At 40.4% G+C, this 22,463-nt stretch overlaps 1 protein-coding gene across 1 annotated transcript in view; it reads left to right on the forward strand.

Moving 5' to 3' along the window:
• Positions 1-20,410, forward strand: part of LOC147327204 (protein phosphatase 1 regulatory subunit 29-like) — a 304,564-nt gene extending 284,154 nt beyond the window's left edge. Inside the window, exons 5-9 of the mRNA XM_086294854.1 lie at positions 10,261-10,782; positions 11,315-11,464; positions 12,191-13,182; positions 13,603-14,233; positions 14,366-20,410. Of these exons, the coding sequence (XP_086150980.1) occupies positions 10,585-10,782; positions 11,315-11,464; positions 12,191-13,182; positions 13,603-14,233; positions 14,366-15,217 (2,823 nt within the window). The 5' untranslated portion in view covers positions 10,261-10,584 and the 3' untranslated portion in view covers positions 15,218-20,410. The remainder of the gene's footprint in view (positions 1-10,260; positions 10,783-11,314; positions 11,465-12,190; positions 13,183-13,602; positions 14,234-14,365) is intronic.
• The last annotated feature ends 2,053 nt before the right edge of the window (positions 20,411-22,463 follow it).

A 22,463-nucleotide genomic window follows, 5' to 3' on the forward strand; every position in this document is an offset into this window, starting at 1 on the left:
AAGTAATTGGCAACTATCAGCCATTTCTGAGCTGTTTTTTTAGATTGTGTAATGATGTGTTGCTTTATCAGGTCTTTTAACCTACTTCACTTTGTCACACAGGTTCTATTTAAGTGACTTCTTGATTCAGTAAGCAAGAAAATTGAACTTAGCTGGGGCTTTGCAAAAAACTGCAATAAGAATTATTGCATTTTCTCACATAATTAGATCAAGAATCATAAAAAATAACAAATGAAAGTCAAGATCCTTTATAAAAATGTGGTTTTTTAATATGAGGGAACAGAGTGAAGAAGAGGGGGAGTCATTTTTAAACAAGACAAAGAATTTTAAGCTGAGTCCTGTGCATTGCTGTTGCTAACATCACACTGATCAGTGACATAAATCATCACTGATGTCCTGTGCAGCTCTGCTTTTATAACTTTTAAACTGGCAAAATCCTCCCAGCTTTAACAGAACATAGCAAGAGGCTGAAAGCACTAAGCAGATAAAACTTCCACTCTGGTCTACTCTTCCTGTGGGACTGTGTCTATGGTAAATGCGTTTGTGGTAATTTTGCGTCTGTACACCACCAATATGTGTTTAAAGAGCAGACTTCTAATTTTAATTAGATTGCAACAATTGCATTTATTGTTTAGGAATTACGGCCATTTTTAGACTTAATTCCCCATTTTCAGGGTCTCAAAGGTAATTGGAGAATTTACTGATGCAATATGAACTCTTGAAATCAACTTCAGGTCTTTTATCTGCTTAATTTGTCATGAAATAATGAAGCAACAGGACTCACCTGGCCACGCAACTTTGTATCAGTCAATTGTCCAATTACTTTTGAACATGACCATGCTGCAGGAAATGAGAAAGCTATTAGAACAAAGGAAAAGCTAGAAAGCAACAGAAGAAAACCAATTTTGAAATAAAATGAAGTTCAGAAAAACGAAGTAGACATGAAAGGGGATGAACATGAATAACAGTGCAGCGGCTTCAAGAATGTTGAAAGGAAAGATGAGAAAGAAGTGAGGAACACAGCTGCAGCTTTTGAATGTAAAACAGGTTAGGATTCACAGATGGTGTTAATAGGCCTAATTCTCTGCTCTGCCTCTATGGTGTTTCCCATTCTTAGTACCTGGCTGGGAAGACTTGACTACTCGACCAGCTGGCTGGCGGGTTTGTGCATTGATCTGCTGTTGGACTGACTTGCTGGGTTACTGGATCAGTGCTGGACCTTCAGGATGGTTGTCACCCTAAGAAGCTAACTAGCTGATCTTTGGACTGTTTGACTTGTGGATTACAGATTTTCTGAATTAATGGGGTTGCTTAGTTTGATTTGTGAAACACTGAAAAAAAATCAATATTTGCATTCAGCAGTGTTTCCTTCTATCTGTGCTGTCACTTCTCTTCTGTATATCTGCCTTTCTTTCTTTCTCATTCGGTGGGATGACCTGATATGCAGGGTAGCTGTGCAGGGTACATGTCTTTCTTATTACTGTTCTCTCCTCAACTGTTGCTGCTTGGTTGGTGATTGATTTTCTGAACCTGTTTTTCTTTGTCCTCTCCTAAAGTCATTCAAAACACGCAGACCAGAAAAAGAATTCAGTGAAAAATTCACCAACACACAGACCAAACTGTGAAAACATTGTATCAACTTAGAATTTAAGATGTCAATATGTGATGCAGTGCTTATCCAACCTTTAGTCTAATCCAAAGTCTAGTCCATCCATGGTCTCAAACCAGCTAATTTATCTCTCTTTCTCCTCTTAAACCAACTTCCCTCTGATTGGTTGCTCCTTGCTAAAAGTGTCTAAATAGCAGGTTTATAGGGCAGCTGTGTGTTAGTCTAACATAATTATATTTAGCATATTTCTATCCCAGTGAGATCACAAAGAGCTATAGAACTTTTATGCCTTTGTTTTTCCTACTCATAGTGATTACTTGTTCAGTGTGTGTATTTTGACTGTGCATGCTGCCTGCTCTTTAGTCTGGTTTTGCACTCTGTAGTACCAGGTTTGTCCTGAATTATTTATATTCTTTTTACATGCATTGTACAATAATCCATTATATTCTATAACATTACATATTTGGAGTGTTGCTATCCTGTGAAGACAAAACACCCCAAAAAAGTAAATAAATTAAAAAATAACTTAAGTCCTTGATTAACGCTTTGGGGTCTAAGTTATTTTGAATTAATTAATTATTTTATTTTTATTTTTTGCTAAATATAATGAAAAATATCTCTGCTGATTTTAAAGGCTTGAGGACCGTCGAACTTGGGTAACTGGCGCTGTCTGTCTATTAAGTGGATTCAAGATACTTTTGAAAAAATGATGGTTAACCTTGAGACAGTCTGCCCACCAAACAATGCTTGGTGCAGTCTTGACCTGTTGAACTGGTTGGTAAGTTAGGACTTGACTATGTCCTAACTTGTGGGCATCAATATATTTTGTACTTGTAAATCAGTTTTGTAACCTCGCAAACCAAAATATCTGAAAGTGTTATGTTTCTGCATCCATAAATGAGAATTTGTTTGCGTGTAAAAATGATTTGTGTCTTTTTATAAAGCAAAAAACCTACGTGTAAAACTCTTCTTTCCCTCACTTGCGTGTGAGTTTCAACTTGCAAGTATAAATTTTGACCAGATACTTCTTCCTTTCAGCTGATTGGCCAGCACTGGTCCCGGGCCACCCATGACTTTGTGTTGAAGCAACACTAAAGTAATAATGGTATTTCTGACCATTGGTATATCAAGTCTTCATAATTTGAACAGCTACCGAAAGTTAAGGGACCAAGCTTATTATATATATATATATATATATATATATATATATATATATGTATATGTATATATATATATATATATATATACATATACATATATATACATATATATATATACATATATATATATATATATATATATATATATACATACATACATACATACTATGGAATGCCCTTTAGGAAAATATTATATATATATATATATTCCAACCAAAGTCTGAATATATGGAATGAAACTTGAATATATAGAATGATCTTTTGAATATATAGAATGATCTTTTGAATATATAGAATGAAACTTGAATATATAGAATGATCTTTTGAATATATAGAATGAAACTTGAATATATAGAATGATCTTTTGAATATATAGAATGAAACTTGAATATATAGAATGATCTTTTGAATATATAGAATGAAACTTGAATATATAGAATGATCTTCTGAATATATAGAATGAAACTTGAATATATAGAATGATCTTCTGAATATATAGAATGAAACTTGAATATATAGAATGAAACTTGAATATATAGAATGAAACTTGAATATATAGAATGTATGAACCTCATTTTTAGAGATGATGTGTTTCTGAATTCTCTGCCTTTACAAAATGGCATCAGCTGAACAATTTCAGTACTTTTTAGAGCTTGACAACTGTTTTGCGACAGCTGTTCAAATGGCAAATTTCCATAGTCCACTAGTTGTATCCTGTGGTTGTACAGTGTTCGAACATTTACTGACAACATTTGAGATATGGCCATCCAACTAAACCCCAAGTCTCGCATATCAGTCAGCTCAGTAGCTGGTATGTTGAAACAAAAGAAGAAATATGTTAACTTCTTTCTTATTTCTTGCATTCATTATCTTGTTTGCCATCTCTTGACTCTTTCAAGTGCCATACACATTATGAATGAATTTGTTTCCATTTTTATCACTTACCTTGACCTTCCTCTTTGAGATGTAGAATGATCTAATGAGCCCATAACATGTGCTTCAGCTTCTGCTCGAAGTGTTAGCTCAGTTGACATCTCCATCAGTGATTGATAAATTCCCTCAAGAAGTGTGCATAATCTTCTCCCAGAAACATTTTGTTGAACATTATTCATGAGCACTAGAAATGTTGCAATAATGAAAACGTGTTCTTCAAGGTGATGTAGTATAAATTCAAATTATTTCTACCATTTGCCATTTGAACAGCTGTCGCAAAACAGTTGTCAAGCTCTAAAAAGTACTGAAATTGTTCAGCTGATGCCATTTTGTAAAGGCAGAGAATTCAGAAACACATCATCTCTAAAAATGAGGTTCATACATTCTATATACAGTATTCAAGTTTCATTCTATATATTCAAGTTTCATTCTATATTTTCAAAAGATCATTCTATATATTCAAGCTTCATTCTATATATTCAAAAGATCATTCTATATATTCAAAAGATCATTCTATATATTCAAAAGATCATTCTATATATTCAAGTTTCATTCTATATATTCAAGCTTCATTCTATATTTTCAAAAGATCATTCTATATATTCAAAAGATCATTCTATATATTCAAGTTTCATTCTATATATTCAAGCTTCATTCTATATATTCAAAAGATCATTCTATATATTCAAGCTTCATTCTATATATTCAAGTTTCATTCTATATATTCAAGTTTCATTCTATATATTCAAAAGATCATACTATATATTCAGACTTTGGTTGGAATATATATATAATATTTTCCTAAAGGGCATTCCATAACATACATATATATATATATATATATATATATATATATATATATATATATATATATATATATATATATACACGTATACGTATATATATATATATATATATATACACGTATACGTATATATATATATATATATATATACATATACGTATACATATATATATATATATATATATATATATACATATATATATATATATATATATATATATATATATATATGTATATATACGTATACGTATAAAGGTGTACTCTCAGTGGCAAGGGAACAATAAGAGAACAGCACCACCAAGGCTGGAGACGGAGCAATACTGGAAGAGCATATGGGAGAAGGATGCAACCCATAACGGCAATGCTCAGTGGCTAGAGGATCTGAGGGCTGACCACAGCGACCTCCCTGAACAGGGTCCAGTAACCATCACAGTGGCAGATATCCAAGAAAGGGTCTCCAGTATGAAGAGTTGGACAGCACCAGGGCCTGACATGGTTCACGCCTACTGGCTGAAGAAGCTGACTGCACTCCACGAGCGTCTGGCAGCACAAATGAACCAGCTGCTAGTTAACGAGAGACACCCGGAATGGCTAACTGAAGGCCGGACGGTCCTGATCCCCAAGGACCCCAAGAAGGGACCGGTCCCCTCCAACTACCGACCAATAACCTGCCTCAGTACTACATGGAAGCTCCTGTCAGGCATCATATCGGCTAAGATGAACAGGCACATGGGTCAATACATGAGCGGGACACAGAAAGGAATTGGCAAGAATACCAGAGGCGCAAAACACCAGCTACTGGTAGACAGAACAATCAGCCGAGACTGCAAGACCAGACTGACCAACCTGTGCACTGCCTGGATTGATTACAAGAAGGCCTGTGACTCAATGCCCCACAGCTGGATACTGGAATGCCTAGAATTGTACAAGATCAATGGGACCCTAAGAGCCTTCATCAGGAACTCAATGGGGATGTGGCGTACAACACTAGAGGCCAACTCCAAGCCCATAGCACAAGTCACCATCAAGTGCGGGATCTACCAAGGAGATGCTCTGTCCCCACTGCTGTTCTGCATAGGCCTGAACCCCCTCAGTGAGATCATTAACAAGACTGGCTACGGATACCGACTACAGAACGGAGCAGTTGTCAGCCACCTCCTGTACATGGATGACATCAAGCTGTATGCCAAGAGTGAACGAGACATCGATTCACTGATCCACACTACCAGGCTATACAGCAATGACATTGGAATGTCGTTCGGACTGGAGAAGTGTAGTCGGATGGTAACAAAGAGAGGGAAGGTAGTCAGAACTGAGGGGATTGAACTACCAGAAGGCAACATTGCAGACATAGAGGACAGTTACAAGTACTTGGGGATCCCACAGGCGAATGGGAACCATGAAGAGGCCGCTAGAAAAGCTGCAACCACCAAGTACCTGCAGAGGGTCAGGCAAGTCCTGAGGAGTCAGCTGAATGGTAAGAACAAGATCCGGGCCATCAACACGTACGCCCTGCCCGTGATCAGGTACCCTGCTGGGGTAATAGGCTGGCCAAAGGAGGAGATAGAAGCCACTGACATAAAGACAAGAAAGCTCCTTACCATGCATGGAGGGTTTCACCCCAAATCCAGCACCCTGAGGCTGTACGCTAAGCGGAAGGAAGGGGGCCGGGGACTGGTGAGTGTCAGCACCACAGTCCAGGATGAGACAACGAACATCCAAGAATACATTGGGAAGATGGCCCCAACTGACCGAGTGCTCAGTGAATACCTCAGGCAGCAGAAACCCAAGAAAGAGGAGGGAGACGAGGAACCATCATGGAAGGACAGGGCCCTGCACGGTATGTACCACCGGCAGATAGAGGAGGTGGCTGATATCCAGAAATCCTACCAGTGGCTGGACAAAGCTGGACTGAAAGACAGCACAGAGGCACTAATCATGGCAGCACAAGAACAAGCTCTGAGCACAAGATCCATAGAGGCTGGGGTCTATCACACCAGGCAAGACCCCAGGTGCAGGCTGTGTAAAGATGCCCCAGAGACAATCCAGCACATAACAGCAGGGTGCAAGATGCTAGCAGGCAAGGCATACATGGAACGCCATAACCAAGTGGCCGGCATAGTGTACAGGAACATCTGTGCCGAGTATAACCTGGAAGTCCCGAGGTCAAAATGGGAGATGCCCCCAAGGGTGGTGGAGAATGACCGAGCTAAGATCCTGTGGGACTTCCAGATACAGACGGACAAAATGGTGGTGGCTAACCAACCGGACATAGTGGTGGTAGACAAACAGAAGAAGATGGCCGTAGTGATCGATGTAGCGGTTCCGAATGACAGCAATATCAGGAAGAAGGAACACGAGAAGCTGGAGAAATACCAAGGGCTCAGAGAAGAGCTCGAGAGGATGTGGAGGGTGAAGGTAACGGTGGTCCCCGTGGTAATCGGAGCACTAGGTGCGGTGACTCCCAAGCTAGGCGAGTGGCTCCAGCAGATCCCGGGAACAACATCGGAGATCTCTGTCCAGAAGAGCGCAGTCCTGGGAACAGCTAAGATACTGCGCAGGACCCTCAAGCTCCCAGGCCTCTGGTAGAGGACCCGAGCTTGAAGGATAAACCGCCCGCAGGGGCGTGCTGGGTGTTTATATATATATATATACGTATACATATATATATATATATATATATATATATATATATATATATATATGTATATGTATATATATATGTGTGTGTGTGTGTGTGTGTGTGTGTGTGTGTGTGTGTGTGTGTGTGTGTGTGTGTGATTTTTGTATATGTATAATAACACACAAGTTTTTTCTGATCTTAGAGCAGTTAAAGCTAAGACAAGCTAGTGGCACGCTAGACAGAATGTAGTAGCAAGTTACTCAAAAAATTAATAAATAAATATATATTTAACCCTTGTGTGGTGTTCGTATTTTTGTTACTCAGCCAGTGTTCATGGGTCTGGTGGACCCACTAGAGTTTTGGCTTTCCAAATTAACACTATCAAACAATTTTATGTTAAATTACTCAACAGATGTTTACTTCATCCCAATTACAAGACATATGAACAGCAAACATGGTTAATTTTTTCCCTTTACCTTTGTTAGATCACATTTATGAATTAATGTGCTTCTCGTTTTTCTTTTATATAAAATGTTATAAATAAATCAGTTATAATCAAGTGGAGTGAGTGGAAAGACACAACACATTTACACGTGAAAAAATAATTAATTGTTTAATTTTTCTTTTGAAAAAAACTGAACACGGGTCTCACAGACCCGAACACCATACAAGGGTTAAAAGACATTAATTTTAAACAGCTGGTTAGCTCTTGGAGTCTGCCTAGTTCTAGCCGTTGTTACAGGGTGTTCATATTCACAGAGTCAGAAACGTCTTGGTGACCTGACATCATTAATTCTGTTTGTCAGATACAAAACTCTAATTAAAGCTCAGCTCTCATGGACAGTAATTAAAAACAATGAGAGCCCTGTTTGAAGAAGAAAAGAAGGTGGGAAACAAGGCTGTCACTCCCTTTGTTTTCTTGTTAAAATAAAACTGATGGCATGAATATCATGCAAGCAGTGAGGAGGGGAGGCGATAGCGCACAAAAGGTGTCAGGTTATGTTTTGGTGATGAAGTATATTCATTTGTATTTCTAGCTGAAAGGCAGGAGAGATAAGCAGGCTTAAAAACAAAGCAGACAGGAGAAAAAGCTGGGCAGAAAAGAGACAGGAAGTCAGATAACAGCAAATTTGGTTATAGGCAGAGATGGAGGGAGAGACACGAGACTAAACCGGACGATAAGACAGAATGGACTAGTGTGGTCATGATCATTACAGCATTATAAATTAAAACTACTGTGGAAGTTGTTGTTACGGGGCTCTGCAGTAAACAACTAGCTTTCAAGTGGATCCTGACTGACTAGACTTTCATGTTTTTCAGCACAGTAAATATCACGTCAGGCTACCAGTCATGTTGTATCAGATATGATGTGAATATGAGTTCCCAACGGGAGAAAAACAGCCTTACGGTAATCACAAGCATGACACACTCAGTTTTTTTTTAATTATTAAAAATTATTTTTCTAGCTTCTGAAATCTTCTTAAACTGCAGAATTGAGCCAGAGGCTTTGTCGGTCCATTCCATTAAAACCTAAGAGGAAAAAAAAAGATCAGTATTGTGTCACTACATCGTATTGCCAGCCTTGGAGATGTTTTCAAAGAGCGAAGAGGGAAGCAGTTCAGGAACGGGATGAAAGAAGAAGGATGAGAATCTGTGTCAGTTTCAGCATGGCATGATGATCAATGTCCAAATCGTTGTTTGATGAATGATTCACTTTAGTTGCATCTTTTCATCGGGAAATGCAATGAAGTAAGGCTCACATACACACAAGTACAATCACTGAAATCAGGCACATCAAAGTCCAATCCATAACAGATGATTAATGAATGACTTTCATAATTACACTGTTGATGGGGATAACTAGCTGTTGTTTTGCAGTGGTTAAGTTGTACATTTCTTTTTTTTTGTTTCCTTTTGTGTGTTTCATGCACTCATGAGGATGACAGCAAGTCTGGGTCAAACGCAGGTTAAAGGCCTCTGGTGGAGGAATTGAAATGCCAATATCAATTTCACAGAATAATGTGAAGGGAAGCCTTTTCCCTGTGAGGCTAACTAAGATGTGCAAAGAGACAGATGATGAGAAAGAAAAGGAGGGAAGAACAGATTATCACAAACGGGCACTTGAACAGAAGCACCCAAATCTCTCTTCTGTTTCTCCTGGTTTACACCGTGTAAGTGCTTCACTTCCTTGAGACACATCAGATTCGCTTCATCTACTTGAGACAACCTAAAAACATAAATAAATATAAGTTTTTTTAAAAAGGACAAAGGGAAGTGTATTTGGAATTGAGCAAGTCTATTTCACAGTTGTTGTCACTATCAATTAGCTGTCATTCATGTTTTGGCTAGATAACTTTCCCCTGGGAGGAAATCAAAACTTTGAAAAATAATTAAAAGAGTTGCTGCTGTTTTGATGAGATACATAATATTTTACGCTGGATTAGAGCCTAAACCATGGTTAATCCCCAGAGAAAGGTAACTGGCTAAATGTCAGCTAGCATCCTGTTAAAACATGCAAATTACATCATCCCTTCTCTGTTTTCCACTTAGCCCATCTTTCTGTTTTTACCCCTGTAAAACCTCAGCTATTAAATTGTCATTGTTTCATCATATACCTTAGAGTTAAACTAATAGAACTGCAGCTGCGAGCTGGTGAGCCTTGTAAACAATGACAAAAACACATTAGACAACCGGCGTCGCTTTCATATTCTTGGCGATTTACATTTTTATTAGTCCATCATGATGTCTAAATGGAAGAACTTGCAGCTTCTTGTACTGTAGCGCTGTTCATGACTATGAGTAATTACAGAGCGTAAAAAGTCTGGTTTCATTTGAAAAGTAATACTATATTTCTCTGGGCTTTATTAAGACTTAATGGAGTAATCATGGCAGTTAATGGATTTATTACTGTGGTGCATTACCTTGAAAAGATTGGGTAACATGGGTATTAGAGTCATACTTTAAAAAAAATGTATTCCTATACTTTAATAAGACCTGCACTCAGTTAATTCCAAACCATCTGGGGATATATGAACTGCATTAGAATTTTCTGCCTACTCTTAATCATTCTGTCATAAACGCTGTTAATTTTCCCTCTCCCTTCTTGTCTCCTCCTGTCTATGTTGTACAGGCATTCTACCTTTCGTCTGAGATCGAGCACGTCCTCGTTGGTGCTATCGAGTCATACGGTTTTACGGGGCCATGAGTAGCTGCTGGGTTGACAGTCTCCAAAACCCTTTGACATGGAACACCTAAAATGGGGACAGGACTTGCTGCCATGCTGCAACCTCAGCTCTAATTGTTGAGAAGGAAGCCTTTACATTAACTGCTCTGTCTATTTAAACTTGCCTCCCGATTTGCATCGGTTCCAGCGTTGAACTTGAACTGCTGCTCTATCCATCCTTTCCCCGACCCCCCTACCCTTCTACTGAGGTGGCACTCAGACATCCAAACCATGGCCAGCAGACTGTCCCCTCTCTCTCCAACCCTGTGTCTCTCGCTCCTGCTCCCTGCACTGTTGCTCCTCCACCTGTCTGGCACAGTGAAAGGGGATTGCTGGCTGATAGAGGGGGAAAAAGGTTACGTTTGGCTTGCTATCTGCAGTCAGAACCAGCCTCCATATGAGACCATCCCCCAGCACATCAACAGCACGGTCAGTATGACTATCTGCAGGCCAGTTGTGCTCTATCACTATAGCAACCTCTGCTGAACCTGTGCCTCCATGATGATGTTGACTAGAAAACAGTGATTCTAATGTTCTTACACTCAGTGTAATGGTCATTGTAAACTATGTGAATGTGAAGGCTGTTTTATGTCTGTTCCCTAAATATAGTTGGTATTGTAATGTACTCAAATGTATGATGTCACTGACATCTTATAATGAAAGCAACATATATTTTAGTTGGCGTAACACTGCACAATTGCCAGTGTAAGTGATTAAAACGAGACAACGTAATATGAAGATATTTTACCTAACTGAGATAGCATAAAGACCTACATAATCTAGATGTTTCAGAAGCAGTGTACAAGAGCTTACAAATGCGCTGTGATTACTGGGGAATGCGACGTGTAACTGGGGAAATTTCTCATTAAGCAAAAACGTAGGTTCCAATATGCTTCTGTCTTTTTAGGTCTTCCCCTTATAACAGAAAAAGTAAAGTGAACTGTTGTCTTGTCTCTCTTAGGTGCATGACCTGAGGCTGAATGAGAATAAACTTAAGGCCGTGCTCTTTACCTCCATGTACCGCTTTACAAACCTTACTGACCTCAATCTAACCAAGAATGAAATCAGCTACATTGAAGATGGCGCCTTTGCTGGACAGGCCAACCTACAGGTCTGAAGCCAAAAGTGAAACTGCTTTTACTGTCTCTCTTTTTTTAAACTTTATTTCTTCACCTGTACATAAGGAAATAATAGACGTTCCTTAAGACTTCCGGAAAGTTCTCTTATATTCCTGCAAAAGTGGATGAAAAATGAGTAAAGTCTTTAACCTCCTAGGACCTGGCGTCCACATATGTGGACATCACATTTTGGGTTATTTAGACCAAAATACTCAATTTTGCTCTACAAGGGCCTGATATCCACTTACGAGGACATTATACTGCAACTGCTCTATCGAAATTTTAAATAAATATCCTCATATGTGGCTCTCATTTTTCTTAAAAAAAAAAATTAGGTAAAAAAAGAAAAAACTGGTAATTCTTTGTTTTTACATTCATCAGGTCCCAATATCCCCAAATATCAAAGAGAAATTAAAAATGCATGACGTGGAAGAGTTCAGGTCTTAGGAGGTTAAATATGAATCCCATTTAGACCATGCTAAATGTAAGTGTTAACAGCAAATGAATCTGTGAATTTCTTGTGTATATCATTTCAGATGTTTGTCCGGTTGAATCACTCATGTCTTAACACTTGGTTAGATAATGCAGCAAAATGTTCCCAAATTGTTTCAGCTTAAACTGTGTTCTGACATCCTCTACAGAAAAGCAACAACCAATTAATGAAAATGTGGTGAACAACTGAGCATATTTTTTAACAGCCGATTGTCTCCTTGACCCAGGTTCTTCAACTGGGCTACAACAAACTAACCAACCTGACTGAGGGCATGTTGAGAGGTCTGGGTCGAATGCAGTGCCTCTTCTTGCAACACAACCTCATTGAGGTCATTGCCACCAATGCCTTCTGGGAGTGTCCCAACCTCAACAGCCTAGACTTATCTTCCAACAAGTTGGCCCGTCTTGACCCATCTACTTTAACGGTTCTCAGCAGACTGACAGTATGTGAACTAGGTGGAAACCCGTTCCACTGTGGCTGCGAGCTTTACAGTTTTCTCACTTGGCTGGATGAGTTTAACAATGTCACCCGCACCTATGACCGTCTCCAGTGTGAAACACCTCCAGAAATGACTGGCTATCCACTCTTGAGTCCCGGGTATGGAAATGGAAGAAATGCTCGAAACATATTATTATCAATGTGTCGTGATGGTGTGATAATTCCAGGGATGACCTCTCAGATGCCAGATCAAGATGGCTCAGGGATGGGTTTGGACCAAGACCAAGGTGTGTACCATCAGCCAACCACCTCATCCACTGCTGACCCTATCTATAACCCTCAAATTTCTATGAAGCTTCAAACAGTTGCTCCGTACACAGCTTCACTAATAGTCAAGATCCCACATCCCTACAGTAAGATGTATGTTCTCTCCCGGTATAACAACACTTCTCTTGAAGAGGACATATCCCTCAAGTCAAGCAAAGCCACGATAACTTTGAAGGGGCTGAAACCACAGTCCAATTACACCTGTTGTGTGGCTTCTGTAAGGAAGTCTCAAAAGTACAACCACACCTGCATGTCTTTTACCACACGAGCTACTGGACCACTGGACCACCAAACGAATCCTTCCACAACAACCCACTACATCATGACCATCCTGGGATGTCTGTTTGGCATGGTCATTGTTCTTGGATTTGTCTATTACTGTCTGAGGCGCCGACGCATCCAGGAAGAGAAGGAAAAAGCAATTAGTGTGAAGAAAACAATTTTGGAAATGAGGTATGAGACAGTGCATGTTTGTTAATCAAAGTTTTGGGGATCACAATAGAATCTTCTGTCATGCATCTTTGGATGTTGTAGCCAAAAACTGACATGACTATGTCCTGTGGGTGTAATTGACTTCTTTGGAACAATTTATTATTTCATTATCTCTTCATTAGTTGTTTTGCTGCAGTGCATTTCTTTTTGAATTTATGAAAGACCTCATTTATTCTAACTGCAAGCAATGGCTTAAAAAAATCAGTCATACTCTTTATCGAGTCTTTAGGTCATTTTTATAATTCTTTAAGCTTTAATTAAAAAAGCAAGGATTTTGTCATCTTAGGCCATCACTGAAGGGAAACCAGTTTTTAGAAAAGGTACGCAATATGGAAACAGAGTATTGTTTGTTTAAAAGTAAATCTGACCTCTTTTTTTTAGGTATGGCCCAGAAGCAGCTGCAGCTGTAGTCAATGACCCAAATGCCATGCAGCGTCTTCAGGAGCAGGCTCACCACCAGCATCACCATTCAGGCGGTGCAGGAGCCAAGCTGCCCCAATCTGCCTCCTCTAGCACAGGCATGCTTCACGGTTCAGCCAACACCAGTTCTTCCCGCCTCTCCACCTTGCCACAGGTGGAAAAAATGGCCACTGCCTTCTCTGAGGCTATGGGTGGCAAGGGTAACTACATGGATATAAGGACAACGGGAATGGCAGGGGAAGGCAGGGAGGCAGTGATGGCAGCTGGAGGAGCAGGGCCAGGAGGGGAAGTAGTTGTGGATATGCGAGGTGGGGCTGAGAATGGGACGGAGGCTGGGGAGGATTCAGATGATGACGGTCGTGGCTCAGCATCAGAGATCTCCACCATTGCTAAGGAGGTCGATAAGGTGAACCAGATTATCAACAACTGCATTGATGCCCTGAAGCTGGATGCCTCAGCTAATGCTGTGACCACAGCTGACAATACCAGTTCTGTGTCCTCCCAGCCTCCTTGCATAGCATCGCTCCCGCGCAACCTTCTCCCCCTCTCTCCAGGTCACCCTGGAGATCAGATCATGGCTTCCTCTCCAAAGGTGCACCCTAAGCCTCACCTTCAACCTCATCCACAACCTCATCCTCAGCCAATTCCTCAACCACATCCTCAGCCACATCCTCAGTCCCATTCTCAGCCCCATTCTCAGCCTCATCCACAGCTCCATCAACAGCCTCACCCGCCTTCAATGGCCCCAGTGCCCCTGGTCATGCCCTTATCTGAGCGGCCTGGTATCAGCGGGGGTGGATTTCTCTCCCCTCCTTACCGTGATCCACCCCCAGCCAATGCAGTGCGGCCCCTTCAGAGGCAACTGAGCGCAGACACTGCTGTGGTTAAGAACCGCTGTGGTCCCCCTTCTGCAGGCTCTGCCAAGAACACAAGAGTGTATAGTGTAGACATCCCTGAGCAGCGCAGTGATCCTCCCAAGTACCCAGGAGAAAAGGGTAGCCCCGTGGGTTGTGTTGGAGCGGGAGGAAGTGGAGGAGGTGGTGGAATAGGAGGCTGTAACGGAAATGGAATGGGAAATATTAATGGCGGAGGCCTGAGCTTAAATGGGGGAGGAATGGGATGTAATAGTGGGAATGGAGGTGGCGCTGTAAGCTCTGGACAGCAGCAACAGCAGCACTTGGAAGTTCAGCCAGACTATCATAGCTCTGAGCACCGCCACTCCTTTCCTGCACTCTACTATGAGGGTGGCAATGAATCGCCTTCACCATCCCAAAAGGCTTCGTTTCTCAAGCCACTTGGGCGCACCAAGAGGGATGCCACATCCACCTACTCCCAGCTCTCACCTTCTCGTCACCACAACTACAACTCTGGCTACTCTTCCAGTCCAGAGTACTCATCTGAGAGCACACTGCGAATCTGGGAGCGATTCCGACCTTACAAGAAAAGCCCTAGAGAGGAAGCATCCTATATAGCAGCAGGGCATGCTCTGCGCAAGAAGGTGCAGTTTGCCAAGGACGAGGACCTTCATGATATTTTGGACTACTGGAAAGGTGTTTCCGCCCAGCAGAAGCTGTGAGCTGGGGAGCAAAGCTTATGTCCTAAGGGAGATTGTGGAATGAATGCCAACAGCAGACTACTGAAGAGGAACATATTAAGGTAGCAAGACAGATAATGTTTCCTCAGAGGTGTCTAGCGACACAGGTCATTCAGGCGCCTGTTCAAGAATTAAAGAGGTATTCTCCTGGTGATTTTGAAAAATTGATTTTGTGAAAATCCATTGACATTTTCAGAGGCTATTTCCAAGGTTCTCCTCTGTCTTCACCTCAACACGAATGATTTTTAACGAGAATCCTGCCTCACCCTGGGCACTTTGGTCCTTTCAGGCTTCACAGACCTGTTGACTAATCACTAATGATCAAAGGCGAGGTGATGACAAGCAAACGTCTTCTACCTCACTGCTGGCAAACTGGAGCTCAGCTATCTCCCCAGAAACAGCACCCATCATGACTTAAGCGCCATCTGTTTTTTCTCTAATCCCATCAAGCCGTTATTCACAAAACAATCATTCCATGGCACGGCAGTACCTGCTGTCCTATAGAAACATAATTTAGGATGGTAATGAGGAAGCAGGGTGAAGAATTAGGTGTGTTTTGTTTTAGAAAAGCCTGAATCTCCCTCTTTAGGGAAGACATTAAATGATACTTATCAGGTTAATTGTTCTTCCTGGCGATTAGCCGGTGTGAGAATAGTTCAGGAACGCTTTGTGTTGCGCACACTCATTGATTTGAAGCACCTACAAACAGATGTTCAGTAGTGTATGGACATGCACGTACAGTTTCTGCATGCTTGAGTGATTACTTGTGTGTGAAAGAGTAAAGTTCTGGTTGTCGGTGAGTCGTTTATTATTCTCAAGCTCACCCAAGGTAGCAAAGCCTGTACAGCTAATATATGGATAACAACAAAGTCAGGAAGTTATGAGTGAATGTGAGTGAGTACATAACTGTGTATTGTCTGTTGAGATAGCATGAAGACCCACAGGCATTTTTGTCCCATAGTCCATTTCTTATTTACAGTTGTAGCATATTTCTTTTCATAAGGGAAGTTATGAGATGAAAAATGTACATTTCAATAGTCCAAGTCTTGCAGAAATTACTTTAGGTTGAGTTATGCAGGTTTACAGGACAGCCATTAGCTCCTATATTAAAGAAAATGGTAATCATGTTTAGGAATAGAGGCAAACTAAGAATAAGTAAGGGTTTACTGTAGCAGCATCTCATTTTTAACAATTTCCCCATTATGCAGACAGACTTCAGTGTATTGTCAGTTGCCTTTGAATCAACTGAATGCAAGGAACCCTAAAAACAAAAAAGTGAAATGCTTCCACTACTACACGTTAAGATGAAATGAATAATACGCAGGGTGAAGACCCTAGGGATGTACTCTGACGCTACACTATATATGACCACCTTGTGCTCTGGGTGGAAGCTGGTAGCTCGCTAGACCTGGACCAAAGTGCCCTTGGGAGGTATGACTTTACAGGTTTCCATTATAATCTTTTCCATTGTGGTCAGCAAAGTATAAAGAAAACAAAGGAAAGTTACAGCCTTGGTTTATTTAGGATTAGGGTTTAAAACTATGGTTAATACAATGAAAATGGATTAGAGGAGCAAGGCTTGGGACTGTTGTGGACTAAACAAGAGACCTTGAGCATTTTTATTTAATTTTCTGCCCAAATTCCTATTACAAGCTATAAATTCTTAAAATGCAAATATAACTCATTTCCCTCTGTTTTTCTGCCAACTCTGTCCAACTTAATGGGATAAATTAATGACTAATTTTTGAAGGCTGATGTTGTATCATCATCTGAGGTCAGAAGGCTCTGCTGATATTATTAACTCTGCAGGATTCAGAGCTTGACTGAAATTAATAACGGATAGCCTTGTTTCGCTGTCTGTCTACCCATTTTTTATTTATATAATGTCTCATCATTTTGCATTTCCCTCCATTTTTTGCAGGCAGGAATGATAGTCAGACACTGGCGTGAAAAACAAAAAGTCATTCACCTTCACTTGTGCAGGTGAAGGTGAAATTAGGCTATAACCTTCTGGGCTATGTTCTTTCTGCTTTGAGTATGATTGGTCTGGATTGGCCTGTTTGCAAGGCATGCAAGTAATGCATTCTTATTTGATTTTCCACAGGATTTAATCTGATGTTATTGTTTTGATAGGCCTTGAATCAAGCCACCATTGACAGTGTGAGTTTGATGGGGCATTTATTTACTCTTTCACCTATAAAATGTACGTCTAAAGAATAGGCAGAGTCGCAAAGGTCAGCGCAAATGACCCCAAATCTGCTGTGAGAAATAGAAATGATCATGTTTAAAAGCAGTTGGGACATGTCATTTTATTAGATTTTTTAACACTGCACTTTGTTCTGCATAAATTGTCCCATCCAAATATGTTATAATTTGCCACCCTTTGTCACTAAAAGAAATGTCTGATTGTAATATATTTAATTTGTCTGAATGAAAATCACCTTCACTTCCACTGCAGCAGTGTGATGGCACAATCTCTCAAAACCTGGACCAAAAAAACCAAAACAAAGACAAGTCAGAGAATGTTTTTGCTTTTGATATTCTATTATTTTGAGTAATAACTGGCATTTCTATGTCATCTGTGGCAGTCAGTGCAATAGACCCACTGGTGTTTGCAATGGGATGTCAGCAGAATGTCATTACTTTATCATTAGATCAATAGAACCTAATTTGGGCGAGTGGTAGCGCATAAAAAATCCACAGTGTGAATTCCCTTGGGCACTCAGTTGGACCGTGTCCATTTTTTATAAAGTGCCTAGTGTTCTATTTTTGCCTTTTGTTCAAGTTTTACTGGCAGCTCCCCTATTTGTAACGTACAAAAGGAATCACCAATCAATTAGTTTTAAATTAGTACCACAGGCTATGCAGGGGTAGAAGCTTTTTAAAAAAATAATGGCTTAACTTGGAAGAAGAAGGGGAATCGAGCTGAGGTTACCCTCACGTACCCCGAAGGCATTTCTTTAGATGTAAGGAATAACATTAGCTCAGTTATTCATGGAATTATTCATAGTTTCCAATTTGCCATACGTCACACCATTACCAAGACCATCACTCACTTTTGTCCACCAGTCCAGTGTTTATTTAAATCTATAAAATTACTCTTTAACCAAGCTGTTCTCCAAGCAGACTTTTTCCTCTGCCCCGGAGAGGAGTTCATACATGGTGACCAAGCTTTGCTCTTCTTTACTTCCACTGGTTGATACTGACAAATGTACAGATTCTATAACCTGGGATTTGATAGAGTGCATCTTCTTTCCAGTCTGTGTACTTAACCATGGTCATGTATGAAATCGTAGGCCTTCAGAAGTTAAAGGTAACAGGGAACAATTGAGAAAGCACAGCTTGTGGCAGTCTCACAAGTCAAACTACCTTTACCCAGAGGAGAGGAATTCAAGAGTACAATTAAACTGGTAATCAGGCATTGTGTATGCTCTGAACAAAAATAATTCGCTAGGCTTCTTTTTTTTTGTGCCACAAAACTGGCATTAACATCACGATTCTAGTCCTGGTACTTTGGGTTGAATGGGTCTGGTCTAAAAGCTTTTTATTAAGTTATAAACTAGAAGGATAGTTTCTATATGCCTCAAACAAATTCACGGTGGTTTCTAGACAATATCACTGGCTGCCTCGGGGAGTCATTGCTGCGCAAGTTTGGCTTCTTATTTCAGTTTCGTAAGTTTCTGAAGTTCAGGCTTATTGAAAAACACAAATCAATAGTCATGGAAAATCACAGAACAACCCTGCTCATTTCCTCCCTTTGGAGTTGTAGTTGTTCTAAATGTGAACCTCAGGCACAGAAACCAATGGGTTGCAATGGTTCCCAGGGAATGGCAGCGAGGTCTCTTTGCTCCTTTTTAATTAAACTTATGAATCCATAGGATGAAGTCTGCAGTGGAAACACTGGCTTTGTATTAATGCTGTAAACATTAAAACACTATACAGATAGCGTCTGGCTGAAGTAAACTCAGAAGAATTCCTCCCTCTATCCCTTTTTGCCTATTTTTCCTTTACCATTAACAAGGTAATGGACCACAGAAGCCTATGCTGCAAATATAACTTTTTGCCCGTTCTCCTTGAGTTTAATATCACTGTAGAAAATGGGAGTCTTGGGTGAGAAGTATGTGCTACAGGAAGTGTAATGTCCTGACAATTTAATCTCTTAACCTATCTTGGCACATTTATCTGCATTCTGCTAAACAAAGTAATCAATTTATGTTGTAAACATGTAAAATATGATACATTTTTAGATCAGATTACATTTCAGAAGCCACAGTTTGGTGCAATTTGAAGACGTGCATTTTTTGTGTTAAAGCGTGACACGATGGGACAGTCTTGCTTTCCCGGGCCAGGTTTAATTTACTGTTCATTCTGAGCTCTCCCTCCCTCCCTGCTGCTCTTGGAGATATTTTTTTCAGCTATGCTTTAATTTCTGTATTTGTTTATTTTACTTCAGAGTTTTCAACATACTGATCTAAGGACCTGTATTATAGGACCTGTAATAATGGAAAAGCAGTTATCAGCAGGTCAGTGCTATTCTCATTTTATCCACACTACGTGTTATGTTTGGGTTAAACCAAGTACAGACAGTGCTGTTGTACTTGGAGTTTGAGTTTTCATGGATTGTGATGAATACTAATTGATAGGCAGAGCCAAAGGTCCTCCAGTCTCACCACAGACTATTTAGAAGCTGAAGGGAACGAACCACAATCTGGTAAATCAAGTGATCTGTTGCAGAAGCTTAAGATTCGCATACGATTAAGATAAGAAGTTTCTGAAGGCAATTTTCTTAGACTTGGAGAAGCTCCAACTTTCAAGAAGCACAGACTTTCAGTTAAAGTGTTTGGTGCAGTTCACCATTGGTTTTGCTAGGTTATCAGCCAAGCTAGCAGTTACCTGAGAGCTAATGAGGAATTCACTGTGGTTTTCAGTCTATCTGATTGCATCCAGAAACATTGTATTCTGCTCCTGCTGGAAATCAAAAGTGAACCAAGAAGTTTCAGACTATTTGACATTCCTAAGTTTGTCTGGTGATGCCAGGCTAGTTTTCTACCCTGGATGGTCATACTTACATTAACTATCATTTCTGATCTCTGCCAAATAACAGTCACTTCTGCCCCCCCCCCCCCCCCCCCCCCTTCCCCCATTTGAAAAACACCATTTCACACCCCTTTCAGAGGTGTCAGACTAATTAACTACTTTCAACACTTTAAATTTTAAGCACTGTGAAACTATATTGCTTACTGGCACTGAGAAAGAAGCTCTGTGACTTGTCTGTATCAAACTAGAGGCTTGATAACAAGTCCAAACCCCCGAAGAACCCCGAGTTGACTTTTGTCTTTGGCTATTTGACTGGCTCCACAGAGGAAGCAGGACTGTGATTTTAAAAATGTCTGTCTGCTGTTGAAGTTGAGTCGTCAGTTGGTTGATTTATTTGTGGGTTGATGGTAGATCCGCTGACCTTTCGGCTCACTGTCAACCGAACAAGAGAGACTGACGGAGGGAGTTGCCTCATGAAACCAACACGCAACAAAAACAGAAGAGTTTTTTTTACCGGTGGCCAACTGTGACAAACACACACTCTTACACAACTCCACAAAACACACAAACGCTAATGTAGAGAATCAATGAATATACTGTACGTGTTTGAATAGTTTAGAGTAACACTTTATGGACATAAAATGTAAGAACACACACTACATACACCTTCCCACACATGAGCATATATACCTACACACATTTGTATACGAAAACACCTTGGCACACACACACACACACACACACACACACACACACACACACACACACAGAGACCATATTCACACTTGCCTACACAAAACATGGACTGAATATATTTCTATCCACGTTTACAGACACATATGGTCTTAAAAGTGCCAAAACGGCGAGTTTTATATGCAGATGGAGTGGAACCAAACATCTGTAGAAATGAACTCAGTGTCTTTACAGGCCTAAGAGCCCGAGTGTCTGTTTTTGTTTCTGTATTTACCTCCCTGTATAATTGGTGTTTCTTTTCTGCACTGTTCCTGTTTTCACTGTTGTAATTCTCATACTCTGTTCCAGTCTGTACTTCCTGTAGAATGAAATCACTTACTGTGAATGTTATGTTGAGTTCTCATGGGTCCTTCTGATCTGTCCCGCTTTAAAATGAATAGTTGTAGCAGTGACATATGTTTAATCACAGATTTTCTCACACCTGCAGAAGCCCTCCTGCTCTGCAGACACAGATCAAATGAGAGCACAAAATATCACCACAGTTATTGTACGTGTGAAAAAGTAGGGTTTGATTCACCTTTGGACAATCAAAGTCTCTCTCTCTCTCACACACACACACACACACACAGAGCCGTGTAGAAGAGCTGATAATATGCCTGTCACGCTGAAGCTTTCATCACCGCTGGGCTTTTCAAGGACCTTGTTTCTCAGTTTTTAAATCGAGGCAGTCAACTTCAGGAAGACAGCACTGCTCTGCTACTGGAATGAACATTGCCACAAAATTTGTAGGCACTAAAGATAAATTAGAGATGCTTAAAAAAATTTCATATAATCCAAAGTGTTGTACAAGGCAGGGGGTTCAAGTCAATATTTAGTGTGATCACCTTTGTTCTTTAAACTGGCACAGATGTTTGTTACACTTCTTTAGTGTACTCGGCTGGTAGGTCCCCCAAAGCATCTTTGAGAACTTGCCACAGTTCTTCTGTGGATTTATGCTGTCTCACTGTCTTCTGTCTTTTTGTGTGACTTGATGATGTTTCCTGGGGGCCCTACAGCACCATCTGTTGCAGGACTCCTTGTTCTTTTTTGCCAGTAAAGATAGTTTTGTTTTTCGAATTTCTCAGCAGTAGGTTTGGGATGTTGTCACGCTTGCAAAGGGAACCAATCAGATGTATTACCAGTTCTAATTAACGCAAGTGTTTAAAGCGTCTGCACAGCACTGTACTGCACGTGCGTGTTTTGTGTCATGGCGACAGTGTGCATGTGTATGTATGTATTTTTTGTCTCAATCAAACAACCTGTTGTGTCTGACAGTACAGCTCTGCATGAGCTGTGTGTTCTTATCAGTGGACTGGGTAGCATTTATATCGCTGTGTGTGTGTGTCTGTGTATGACTTAGTGCGTGTTTGAGGGACTTTGTTATGAAGGTCCGTTCTGTTGAGGGAGTAACAGCTGAGGCTGGGTATCTGAAGCATTTTTAATTAATCTGCCTTTCATT

Source organism: Aulonocara sp. 'chitande type north' Nkhata Bay, linkage group LG6 (genome assembly GCF_057382095.1).
Source record: "Aulonocara sp. 'chitande type north' Nkhata Bay isolate Kocher_YH1m ecotype deep benthic linkage group LG6, A_spYH_male_GT1.1, whole genome shotgun sequence".
Lineage (NCBI taxonomy): Eukaryota > Metazoa > Chordata > Actinopteri > Cichliformes > Cichlidae > Aulonocara > Aulonocara sp. 'chitande type north' Nkhata Bay.